Source organism: Sinocyclocheilus rhinocerous, unplaced genomic scaffold (assembly GCF_001515625.1).
Source record: "Sinocyclocheilus rhinocerous isolate Xijiao unplaced genomic scaffold, SAMN03320098_v1.1 scaffold1006, whole genome shotgun sequence".
Taxonomy (NCBI): Eukaryota; Metazoa; Chordata; class Actinopteri; order Cypriniformes; family Cyprinidae; genus Sinocyclocheilus; species Sinocyclocheilus rhinocerous.
This window is the reverse complement of record NW_015630418.1, coordinates 634,506-646,627: the sequence shown is the minus strand read 5'-3', so window position 1 is coordinate 646,627 and position 12,122 is coordinate 634,506. Positions and strand designations below refer to the sequence as shown.

General features: G+C 38.6%; 2 protein-coding genes across 3 annotated transcripts in view; both read right to left on the bottom strand.

Moving 5' to 3' along the window:
- Positions 1-105: 105 nt before the first annotated feature.
- On the bottom strand, positions 106-1,538 carry LOC107740361 (galectin-7-like). Its single transcript, XM_016552786.1, has 5 exons — positions 1,465-1,538; positions 1,238-1,326; positions 964-1,162; positions 755-868; positions 106-315 (listed from the first exon to the last, which is right to left on the bottom strand). The coding sequence occupies exons 1-5, from the start codon at positions 1,507-1,509 to the stop codon at positions 106-108; spliced, it is 657 nt and encodes a 218-aa protein (XP_016408272.1). The 5' UTR covers positions 1,510-1,538.
- Positions 1,539-2,835: 1,297 nt separating this feature from the next.
- Positions 2,836-12,122, bottom strand: part of chrna3 (cholinergic receptor, nicotinic, alpha 3) — a 12,242-nt gene continuing 2,955 nt past the window's right edge. Inside the window, exons 2-6 of one of the 2 annotated variants that reach the window (XM_016552781.1) lie at positions 10,239-10,384; positions 8,730-8,774; positions 7,218-7,327; positions 5,633-6,692; positions 2,836-3,891 (exon numbers count right to left, since the gene is read on the bottom strand). In XM_016552781.1, coding sequence (XP_016408267.1) covers positions 3,763-3,891; positions 5,633-6,692; positions 7,218-7,327; positions 8,730-8,774; positions 10,239-10,384 — 1,490 coding nt within the window. In that variant the 3' untranslated portion in view covers positions 2,836-3,762. Of the gene's footprint in view, positions 3,892-5,632; positions 6,693-7,217; positions 7,328-8,525; positions 8,620-8,729; positions 8,775-10,238; positions 10,385-12,122 lie in introns of those variants that run through there. The other variant, XM_016552782.1, reaches the window with a different exon arrangement.

Below are 12,122 nucleotides of genomic sequence, written 5' to 3'. Positions count from 1 at the left end.
GTTTTGACCTCGAACAACACAAGTGTGACCCCCAAATGAACAATACCAGAGGGTTAAAAGGGGCATCATAAATGATGAAACATTTTTCATACACTGCAGTTTCTTTTAGTGCTTGCACTTTGTTGTGTTCTGAATCCCTGGAAAGTGTCTGTTACTCACAGGATTTTGAACCGGGTTGCTCAATGAAAGTCCCATCTGTGTTTGAATAGCTGAGCTTCCATCTAGCACAGATGAATGTTCTCCAAAAGTGATCGTCCCATTCTGCGAGTGGAGCATACTTGCGCTCTGCCCAAAGACAGAAGATCCAGCCCAGCTCTGTAAAAGCAAAATGGTAGGAGTTGAATAACACAATTATTTATATAACGTCTACCAGACATTCATTTATTAACAACTCAACAAAAAATGATTTTCTTCCTTAGTATTTTTGTCTTGTTTTCTAGTATAAATAACTAAGAATTCTTGAATCAGGATGCATTTACTTGACAAGTAAAATGACTTGTCTTGTTTTCTGAAAACATTATTCAAATTTTGTTAGTTTTTGCTTAAAACAAGTAAACATATCTGCCAATGGAGTTAGGGTTAGGGTTTTATTTTATTTTTTATTTTCATTTTACTTGTCAAGTAAATGCATCCTAATTCAAGAATTTGTTGATATGTATACTAGAAAACAAGACAAAAAATACTAAGGAAGAATATCATTTTTTGCAGCGTTTATGCAGTCTGAAAATATATGTAAAAGAGGTTTATCGCTCACCTCGGTGAAAGCCACGTTTGTCACAGAAACCTCTCCTCCAACGCTCAGAGCGATGACTCGATCCAGAGATATACGATGCTGGAATCGGCCAACTTCACTTCCATTCAAATACACCTTCAGATTGAAAATTACTATAGTTAGGTATCTCTTCTAATGTTTTTGCCTTCGCACGATGCACCCAATGAATAGGACCAAGCATCAAAACACACCTGATAATTTTCAGAATTCACGGCAATGATCAGATCAAAGCCGCTGGCCTGCTTTAAAGGTAATTCCAGTTTCTCCTCTTTTCCCCATGACCCATGTTGGCGGCTGTTCAGCACCATGCGGTCGCTGCTGAACTGGGGCTTGATTTGAAAGGCGATGTCATCTCCTTCAGACTCTCCACACTTCAGATTCACCACAAAGCTGCAATGATCAAAGACAACGTGAAGGAGTGAACTAGTTACTCGAACACACTCAGTCATGAACAGAGAGAGTCACCTCTCACATCCAGACGGAACAGATCCCTGAATGAAGATGGCTTTCCCAGCTTTTAGTCCTCCAGAGATACGGCTCACATAAGGGATGCTCTGCATAGTAAATAAAGCATTCTGTATTCCTGTGTTATGGTAAGGTTTACAGCTGACTTGAATACAACTATCTCGAAAATGCACAAGTTAATTCAGAAAGGCTAATATGAAAGATTAGAGGACTGAAAGATCACTCACGAAGCTGGAGATGGTCTCGAACGCTGACTTGAAAGTGAAGCTCATGTTGTCGGTCTAAAAGGCTGATGCACAGGTGGATTATAGGTTGCAGGTGGTGGTCTTGGTTTTATACTTTCGGTGGGAAGGAGTGGTCTAGCCTTCAGGGGGTTTTAGCCACAAGGCATTTTTAAAAAGTGTAGAGTTCATTTTGGCTTAGCAACCCAAAGGCGATGTTTCAAGCGATGATGGACTGGATAATTTGCGTTCTCACAACAGTTTTGCCCAAAGCCACATTGTGCATCAGTGCTCAAAGCTTAGAAGCATTTTACAGTTCATCTGAGTCGACATTTCTGCATGATTATTGGACTTCATAACAATTAACCTCATAGTCACCTGCTGTCAGAGTTTTACTTACAAGCATGCCTGCAATCACAGTTAGCTGTAGTTACTTTATTATTATTTCTTTTGGTGTAATGTTTTTGTTAAATTGGAAAATAGCTAAAAGCAGTCAAAATATAAAAAACATTTTCCACATTTCCTCATCTTGGTCTTCATATTCCACATCAACCTAGAATTATGCATCAACTATTCAATGTTTCAAAATGTCTATTATGCATTTACTACTTTTTTTCTTCTTCTACAGTTGTATTGTATTGATTCATTAATGTTGTAACACGATAGTGAGACAGTAGTAGCAGTGTGGCAGTCATGTAATTAATAATGTGTTGTGAAATGTTAACTAAACCTGTTCCAGCCAGAGGGCAGACCTGTGACTTTGATTATCAAATGCCTTACTCAGTTAGCAGAATTCTCATGCATAATGTATAATCTGATCACCCGATGATGAAAATAAAATGAGACCCACTTACCGAAGGGAAAAACCAGTTGGGTCTGGTGTGAAAAGGTTCATAGGCATTAATTGGTTTATTTAAACTGAACATTTGCATTTAGTGTGAAAATGCCTTAAGGAAGAATCTAACCCTTTTCTGACTTAGAAACCCTTGGATTAATAGCTTTCTTGTTTACTGTACAAATGAAGATGCAATTGAGTACAGCAGTGCTATTATCAATAGGTTGCTATTAAGTTGTGAATATGAGAATGTCTGAGAGCATTCGGAGAGCATTTTTGGCTCTCAGTTTGCTTTAAATGTCAGAAATCAAATTATTTGGTTTTAACGCTTTATGTAAGCTGCGTTAACGCTCAGTGACGTCGATACAGGTGCATGACAGTAATTTACAGTGTGCTATAAAAACTTTACAACCTTTGATAGATGTCAGTGCAGCCCGGGGCAGATGCTGAAATTCTCACAAAACTGAAGATAAATCATTTTCAGCCAGCCAACAGTAGAAAAGAAGATCTTCATAGTTATCAGTCTTTCTTTATTTGTAGGATTCCTTGAAAGGTTAAAAATGTGCATCGGGGTTTTACACAATACATTAAGAATATATGAACATGTACAGTGAACAGACACCCATTGCATGACCCATGACATAAATTACACAGAAAGGTCTCGTCTTTTTTTCTTTTTTACCAGGGACCTGCTCAAAGGATCCACTAGGTGGCGCTTTGTACCTGAAAGTAAGCTGTTACAACACTCACACAAGGAGATGGTGACTTTGCCCAAGTCTGTGTTTTTAAAAACGTGTCTGACAAGTAGTTTAAAATATTTTAATGTAACAAAATGACCATACGTGCCAAACAGCAGCTGTATCTCATGAAGGGATGTGTGAGTTTACAGACAGATTCGGAAATAAAGACCCCGTTATTATTTTCAGTCCAAACCTACATGCTGATATATTCATTATTATATATATTATATTATAGAATCTTCACGCATTACAAGGACTCGAATGGACGGAATAAGCCTTATTATTATGAACTGAACCCATTCATTCATACACAGAAGATTATCAGCGAGCAGCTGTGATTTCACTCTGTTTATTATGACTTCAAAAACTACAGCACACATGTTTGTACAGACTACTTTTACGGTGCTTCATTCTCATTTTGGAGCTTACTGTGATCTATGAAACATGGAAAAAAAATAAAAAAAGACCACATGGACTTGGAACAACTCAAAAGGCAAATAAATGTCAATTTTTTGAGTGGACTATTCATTTAAGAGTACTCTGCTAGTTGCACAAGCCTCTGATACTCCATCTACAGGCCAAATATTCGGTCCAGTCATCGGCCAAATGTTTTTTAGCATTATGTAATGTAACCGGGTTGCATGACTTTGATGGAAATAGGAATTGACAGGACAGTAAGCCGTCGGGTGGGTACTTAGAAATCTATGAAAATGTTGGGATGTGAAGTCGTCACATGTCTTCGCTCATCAGCAGCGGCTGCAGAAAGAGTCCAGCCGTACCCAGAATACAAACGAGGACAAACACCCAGAGAAAGATCCGGTCAATCACCATCGCCACATACTTCCAGTCGTCCTGGACCTTTAAACACAAGGGTTGGAAGAGCAAGACATGAACTCTGGATCATATTTGATGTGCAGATTTCTAAGCCCTCTAAATGATCAAAGTTTGCTGTTAAACCTGTTTCTACTTCATCTCTTCCGTCGTTTGGTTTTTATCCAGTAAAAGCTCTTTTAGTGTAATTGCACAAACATCCAGTGTCTCTGCTGTCAGATCTTCTCAAGTAAGCGTCAGAATAACTGCAGTAATATCTCCAGATGAACACTTACTGGACTGAAGCAGCTCAGCTTTAGTTGATTCTCCATCAATCATGTTTTAGAGTCTCAAATCTGATCCTCAGGATCTTTTGAGGAGCGTTTGTTTCCAGAAGCTTTACTTTCACTGTTCCTCAGCGGAGGAATGATCTTCACAAGCCTCCAGAACATCTCACATCTTCTGAGGAGCCTTTATTTCTTCAGCTCTCAATCACTGCATTATATGTTTGGAGCATTTCAATCTCATCTTACTGAGACAGATTACTGGAGATATAGAGCCACGACTGATATTTAGATCATTTTATGTCAGTATCTGCTCTACTGTTATAAAGATCTCATTGATTTACATCACAAGCATCAGAATATCAGCATAGAAATATCAGCATCTGCACCAAATTGCACAGTTTTGCTCAGTTTGAGTCTCTGAATAAAACTGAGCTGTTTTTCTCCATATTCTCACTGCATCAGACTATATGAGCCAGAAAAGCCTAATGGAACACAAATGACATTTAACAAAAAAAGCACATACGCAGACTAATTTTTTTAGATTTTGTCTAAAGGTTCAATAAACTCTTCCATTTCATAAAATTAGGCTTTAGAGACTTAAAGTGAAAAGATCTTGTGAAAAGCTTCAGTATGCAATTGATAGAGTTCAGCACACCAGAAGTAAAAACATGCTTTATTTCTCTCCCTTCAGGATCCCCTGCTTGTTTAACACGAAATACTAAAGGCCTAGAAATAAAAAGTGATAATACAGTCAATCCAAAATTGAATCAGACACAAGATATAATTTTTTATATTTTTTTACTAGTGGGTGCAGGACACTATAGTTCATTTATGTAAGTGAGGATAGCAAAATAAAGTAAACTGTGACATATTATACCCAAACATTCTTCATACAGTGGACTACCAGTAAAATTTGGGACCAAAAATTATTCAGACACTTTGACCTGAGCATGTTTTGCTGAAGTGTTTTTCTTTAATTGCTAATGCGACCTTTTTACACCACATACTGAACAGAATTAAGCACTGCTTACGGTTGAGCTAAATTGGTATTATCTAATTGTGTTCTTAAATTTTACAGCTGACAGTCTGATTCATTACATACCTTTCTATCAAAGTTATCGGTTACACGTTATTTTAAGGTGTCCTTGTTGCAGTGTAATTATACATGTAAGTACTGAGTAATATTAATTAACTACATGCACTTACTATATGGTTAGGGTTACTTGCATGTAATTATGCATAATTAATTGTTATTGCAATAGTAAGTACATGTGTAACAAGGACACCTTAAAATAAAGTGTTACCAAGTTATCTGACATTATCAAGATGAATGTGTTCTGACTCAGTTTAACTCGGAGTTCTTGTCATATTTTAATACCATTTTCTAAACTATAGCGAATCAACTATGATAGTGTGAGAAACGTCGAAGGTGTCTTAATACATTTTGGTTTGACTGTATCAGACCAATGCATTATGGATTGATTTGAAGTCAGTTCTCTCACCTCCTTGGCCTCGTTCTGTAGCCTCATGTTTTGGGCGATGTACTTGACGCTCTCTATGGCGTCTCTGACCTGTGGAGACATGCACAGAAACCCAGCGTCCAGAGACTCCGAGCTGGAGCACGGACTCCCTCCGTCTTCTGCTCCTGCGCTGGAGGCGTTAGTGCCTTGTTGCTTCCCCAGGCATCGTCCGTCTCGACACAGAAAGCCAGGTGCCGTCTTAGACGAGGCCTCGCTCAGATTGGTGAGCTCAGAGGAGCACAGCAGCAGAGGAGCCCGGCGCGAAACATTCGTCTGTTTGCTGGAAACCAGACCTGGAGCGTGAAGAGCGCAGGATCTGGTCTTCCTCTCCGGCTCTTTCTCAGGCCGAGTCATGAGCATGACCCGAGGGAGCAGACCGAGGAACACTTTCCAAACCCAGCCGGGCATGGTGTGCGTCTTAGGCGTGCGGTAATGCACATTGAGCACAAACACAGTGATCACGATGGACAGAGTCACAAATATCATGGTGAAGAGCAGGTACTCTCCGATCAGAGGGATGACGAGAGACGTGGACGGGATGGTTTCGGTGATGACCAAGAGGAAAACAGTGAGGGAGAGGAGAACAGAAATGCACAAGGTCACCTTCTCTCCGCAGTCGGACGGGAGATAAAACACCAGAACGGTGAGGAAGGAGATCAGCAGACAGGGAATGATCATGTTGATGGTGTAGAAGAGCGGCAGCCGGCGGATGTAGAGCGAGTACGTGATGTCCGTGTAGATCTCCTCGCAGCAGTTGTACTTGATGTCGTGCTTGTACCCGGGAGCGTCGATGATCGTCCACTCGCCACTTTCCCAGAAATCCTTCAGGTTGATGGTGGAGCCGATGAGCACCAGGTCGATCTTGGCTTTGTCGTAGGTCCACGAGCCGAACTTCATGGTGCAGTTCTGGTAGTCGAACGGGAAGAAGGTGACGTCGATCTTGCAGGAGCTCTTGAAGATGGCCGGTGGGATCCAGGTGACGTCTCCGTTGTAGCGCAGAAGAGCTTTCGTTTTGTCGTCCACCTGGAAATCACCGACTGCGCTGCGGGTCGGAAACAGAAACGGATCGTGAAGGATTTACCTTTTTTACGTTTCCGTGTTTCTCAGCAGCGGAAGTCGTCGTAGTTGGGTTGACTTCGAGAGCAGTGAATGGGAGAGTAGTGCTTATTAGTGCTCGCGATTAATCGCATCCAAAATAAAAGTTTTTGTTTACATAATAAAGCAATAAGTCCCAAGAAGCCGTGGTTTACTGTGATTTTATAACAGCTAAGGGGCAATGTTAGGTGCGAAGCGGAGTGCCTAAAACCCCCTTAGCTGTTATAATCGCGATTAATCGTTTGACAGCACTATGGGAGAGTACCACAAATATATTTTTTGCATTCCCACTTGCTCAAATAGCAAAAGAAAATGTTTTCATGATTTTCAATAAAAGGTGATATAATACAAAGAATAGTGTTATAAATGTACATACATTTAAAAAAAAAAAAAATATGAACAACTTTCAAGGATTAACGATGCTGATAACGAATGGTCCTTAACGAAACGAGGATCAGAACGGAGAACTTACTTGTTGTACAACACGATGTCTGGCTTCCAAATCTTGTTCGACGGCACACGGATGAACTCAACGCCTCCGAAATCCTTGGGATTCCACCTGAGCTTATAATCGTTCCAAATCTAGGAAAAGTAGAAACACTCAGAAAAAAAAATGAGTTTCTGCCACTGAATAAAAAAGGTAATTGCAACTTTTTATCTAACAATTCTGACTTTTTGAGACTTGAGTTAATATCTCGCAATTCTGGCTTTATAACAAGCAATTGTAAGTTTAGATCACGCAGTTCTGAGAACAAAAGTCAGAATTGAGAGATGTAAACTTGCAATTGTGAGAAAAAAAGGATTGTGCCATTATTAGAAAATAGTCTTTTTCCCTCTTAACTGCACTTTATAACTCACAATTGCAAGATATTGTCAGAATTGCGATATATAAACTCAAAATTGTGAGAAAAAAAAATCAAAATTGCTTGGAAAAAGTCAGAATTGCAAGATATAAACTTACAACTGCGAGAAAAAATGTCTAGCAAATCTAGCTTTATAACATGCAATTACAAGTTTTACATCTCGCAATTCCGAGAAAAAGTCAGAAACGGGCTTCCATAGTTTCCAAAGTTGTTAAAAAGTACTGGAGTACGATTTGCAAGAAAAATATGGTTTCAGTTTTATGCACACAATATGAAGCCCATATTTGCAGCATGCTTGTGTGTTATGCTTAATTAGATTCAGTATTCCAGGATACAGCAAACACACACAGACTAAACGAGCGACTACGATCAGATGTTGATGAAGATAAAGAGTTCCTTTGATCTGTTTAATGTATTTTAAGGGAGGCAATGCCAACTCAAGGCACGTTTGATAGAACTGACACATCAATAGATGCACAGTTTCCAGGTCAGTTGCTTAAATAGTTGGTATATGACTTACCACCCATGTGAATTAATTATGTATTGAATTCGATTCGCTTGATTAAATGTGATTATTGATTTGCCATTTAAACGTTAATGAACTGCATGATTAATTCAGGAGGAGGGCACAATGCTTTGGTTAGGCCCTCTTTGCTGCATGAGATTTTTTCTCGTACACAGTTTTTAATTATTCCTCTTCACATAATCACTCTCATAACAAATGATAAGATCTAAAGCCTTACACCAAATACACAAAATAATGATCTTTAAAAAAGCATCATATGACCCCTTTAAGTAGATCATTTCCAATCAAGACAATTAGCCATTTGGAAACCAATATTACTGAGATCACAGTCCCATTTATTTTTTCACCAAATGCCTAAATGAATATAATAATATCATCTACAACTCCTTACCGTGAGTCTATTAGGATTTGTTTTTAACATCCACAACATCACACCAGCAGCAAGCATCTCACATCTGTATTCCACTGGGAATCAAATCCACCTGCTGCACCAATCATTGCAAAGAGTGACCGCAAAGATGGTGAATACAATTGTGTCCAATTATCTAAATGAATCAATGACCTTTGGATGTGTGTGAATAATGCATGAGCTTACATGTCGCAGCCAGAGATTGGTCTCCATAATCTGGTTCACCTCATCCTACAGATAAAGGCAAAAAAGGTATATTTTGAAATATAAATATATATTTTTATAAGTATTCAAAAATATTTTGCCCTCCATGTATTTCAATACAAGAAACCACAATAACATGAGGGTTATCATAGTTGACTAAAACTAAAATTAAACCATAAACAAACCACACTTTGATTACTTGAAATAAATACATATAAAATAAAAGTTAACTGACATAAAATAAAATATAAAAACTTAAAACTATTTTATGTCAGTTAGTTTCCAAGGCAACATTTCTCATTTTCATTTAGTTTAATGTACTACAATAATTAAAACTAAAACTATCTAAAAATAATTTATATATATATATATATATATATATATATATATATATGCATATTTAAAAACAAACAACAAACGCACAACAAAATTACTAAAACTTTAACCAAAATGAAAATGAAACCAGAAAATCTAAAAATAAAATCTAGTTCAGAATAATATCAAAAACTATAAAGTATCTGAATGATACTAAAATAACACTGAATGTGTCACATTTGAAGACAAACTTAAACATAACATAAATGAAGGCTGCTGTAAGACTGGAAATGTTTTTTCTTGCCACTGAAATACATTTTGAAATATATTTTGGTATATGAAGGTTGAAACTAAATACATATTCAATTTCAAAAATATATTTCATTGAGCTTTACGGTTTACAGCATATATTTAAAATATATGTTGGTCATAAAAAAAGTTAATTTATGATCTCAACTTACACATTACACAATACATTTTCTTATATGCCTTTATATTGACATCTATGACAATATGAGCCTTTAAAAAAAAAAAAATCCAATAGTCTGTCAAAATGTTAAATCAGGCCACTAAAGGTACTGGCAGAGATATGAGAACATTTCAGAAGACCATATTTAGATTTCCTCTGCAATATAATACTGAAATCATTCTTTGTTATGGTGTTTTTCTTGTTGTTTGTGCTTCCATCCCCCCAAAAAGAGCATGAAATGACCTCTCTAAACTTTAAAGCATAACAAAGGGATGTGACTGAATGCACAGAAATGGCATTTTTTGCATCACATAGACGTTATCATTATCAAGCTGAATTCAACAATCTAGAGAAAAGAAATGAGAAAGAATGACATAAGGAAGGAAATAGAGCTCGATAGACACTGTGTTTAATAGAAGTGAGACGTTCTCCGTGACTGATGCGGGGAAGAAAGAGGAGAGGTGAGAGGAAAACTGATAATTCAGCAGATCATGGATCTGACGGATCGATGCGTGTCTGAGGTCAGAGCTCAAGCGCAGAGACTTTGAAGCTCCAGCTGATGAGTGAATCATGAAGAGACCCAGACTCATCATGAGCCCAGCAGGCGACTGATGCAAACCATGGAGAACAGAGACTGAATCCCTCTGAAACCATCTGAAACCAGGGTGAAACAAGCAAATGAACCTGTGTTTGCTCACAGCACTTACCACTTTGACCAGCTGTGACATGGAGAGCTCAAACTGGACGATGACGGGCTCGGACACGTTCTCCACCGGTCTGATGTACTGGTTATAACTGGAGAAGATGACTGAGAAGAGCCTGTGCTCGGCCTCAGAGCCACAAACCCCTGAATCTGGACCAGAGACGTTCATTACAGAAGTTGCTAAAACATGCATTTCTCATTATGAATGCTCACACTTTATACTACATTGCACTTATACATTAAATTAATTATTTAATACAATGCACTTATTGGGTACATACAAGTTTTTACATTGTAATTATATTTTTTAAAATACCTGCATGTAATTGCATCTGTAATTAATTTCTGTAATTACACTGTTGACACTTAAACCTGCCCACACCACCAAACCTGTCCCTAACCTTACCCATATCCCACATCAATAGCAGCAAAACTGTTTTGCAATATAATCTGAACACAATAAGTGCACTGTACTTATTTTCTGATCTAAGTACATAGCAGTTAAGGCCACCGAATGTATATATATATATATAAATTGGGACCTTATGAATTAACATGCATGTATTCATAGCAAATGAGGAATACAACAAAGTGATTCAGCAGGCAATACTTTTCAGACATTGTACAGTTATTGGCATCAATGTTAAACCTCTTTTCCTGACAATATCTTGATTTTGTTTTGATCCGATGCAGATAAATTGGGACACTTTTGCCATCGAGATGACTGGGGAAAAATGTCCCAATTATCCTGAATTAACCTCTAACTATAATCCTGATTACAAGTGAATAAAACACACGTTAGAATGTCAGATCTGATTTGAGACCTAAATGCACACAAACATTGTATTAGACTGAACCAGGAACGAATGATATATATATATATATAAACTAGTGTAACATACATTTTGAAGTTGATGTTAAGGCTGTGGGTTGCGTTTGTGTGTGTATTGCTTTTCTGTCCCTCAGGGCTTGCCGTAGGCAAGGTTTGGGCACGCACATGTTAACGAGAGCGCCCAGGTGTGCCATGTGAGTTTCTTTGGAGTTAAGAAGAATAAAAAGTACATCGTTCATATAATACCCGAGTCTCGCTTTCTTTATTTTATTATTTGAAAAGTGTTTAGGCGAACCCGAGGCGTAAGCTCGGTCACATTGGTGGCAGCGGTGTTGTTTTGGTTGAGTTTAGTTAGTGTTTTAAAGTGTTTCGACGGGTGTTAAATTAGTTAGCTTAAATTCAAAAGTGTATAGTTAGTAGCACGCGCGGTCTACGCATCGTCAGTATGTGGTTCAAGGAGGAAGACAATTTTAGTGTTTTTCGGGACCGTGACAGAGGCAATAGGAGCGTGCGAATTGAATTGCCACCTCCGTTCTCTGGGGAGGAGAAACAAAGTTTTGTGTGCTGGGCGAGACAGTTTGAAGTTGCGGTCAAACGCTCACTGAAGGGAGTGGAACCGCTTCATACAACTATGAACTGACAAGGATTTTACCCACACGTTTAAACAACGCAGCTTTCTCTCTATGGGACAGTCTCCCTGATCCTGTTAAATCGGACTATGACAAAGTAAAAGAGAAGCTAAAAGAAGCTTTTGGAAGGAGACAGTTCATGGAGCGATTTAGGTACAGCTTATCTGCCCGCCCTCGCGCAGCACGGGAGAGCCTAGAGGTGTATGCAGCAGAAATAAGCCGTCTAGTGGATGAGGCTTTCCCAGAGTACGGTGACAGAGCCCAGAGGGAGGAAAAGTTTCGCCGTTTTGTGGCGGGTCTGGACCCAGTGCTGAGGACGAAATGTTATGAGCAGGGAGCGACAGACATGGAGGAAGCCGTAATAATCGCAGGTCGGTGCGAGAACGCGAGAAATGCGATGGATGTGGGATATGTGACTGCTAATGTC

Excerpts from the sequence above, each read along its gene's own strand:
- LOC107740361 (XM_016552786.1), bottom strand. The coding sequence starts at position 1,509 with ATGAGCTTCACTTTCAAGTCAGCGTTCGAGACCATCTCCAGCTTC. Across the intron at positions 1,327-1,464 it reads TCGAGACCATCTCCAGCTTC|AGCATCCCTTATGTGAGCCG; the intron begins GTGAGTGATCTT and ends TTTACTATGCAG. Across the intron at positions 316-754 it reads CAAACGTGGCTTTCACCGAG|AGCTGGGCTGGATCTTCTGT; the intron begins GTGAGCGATAAA and ends TTGCTTTTACAG.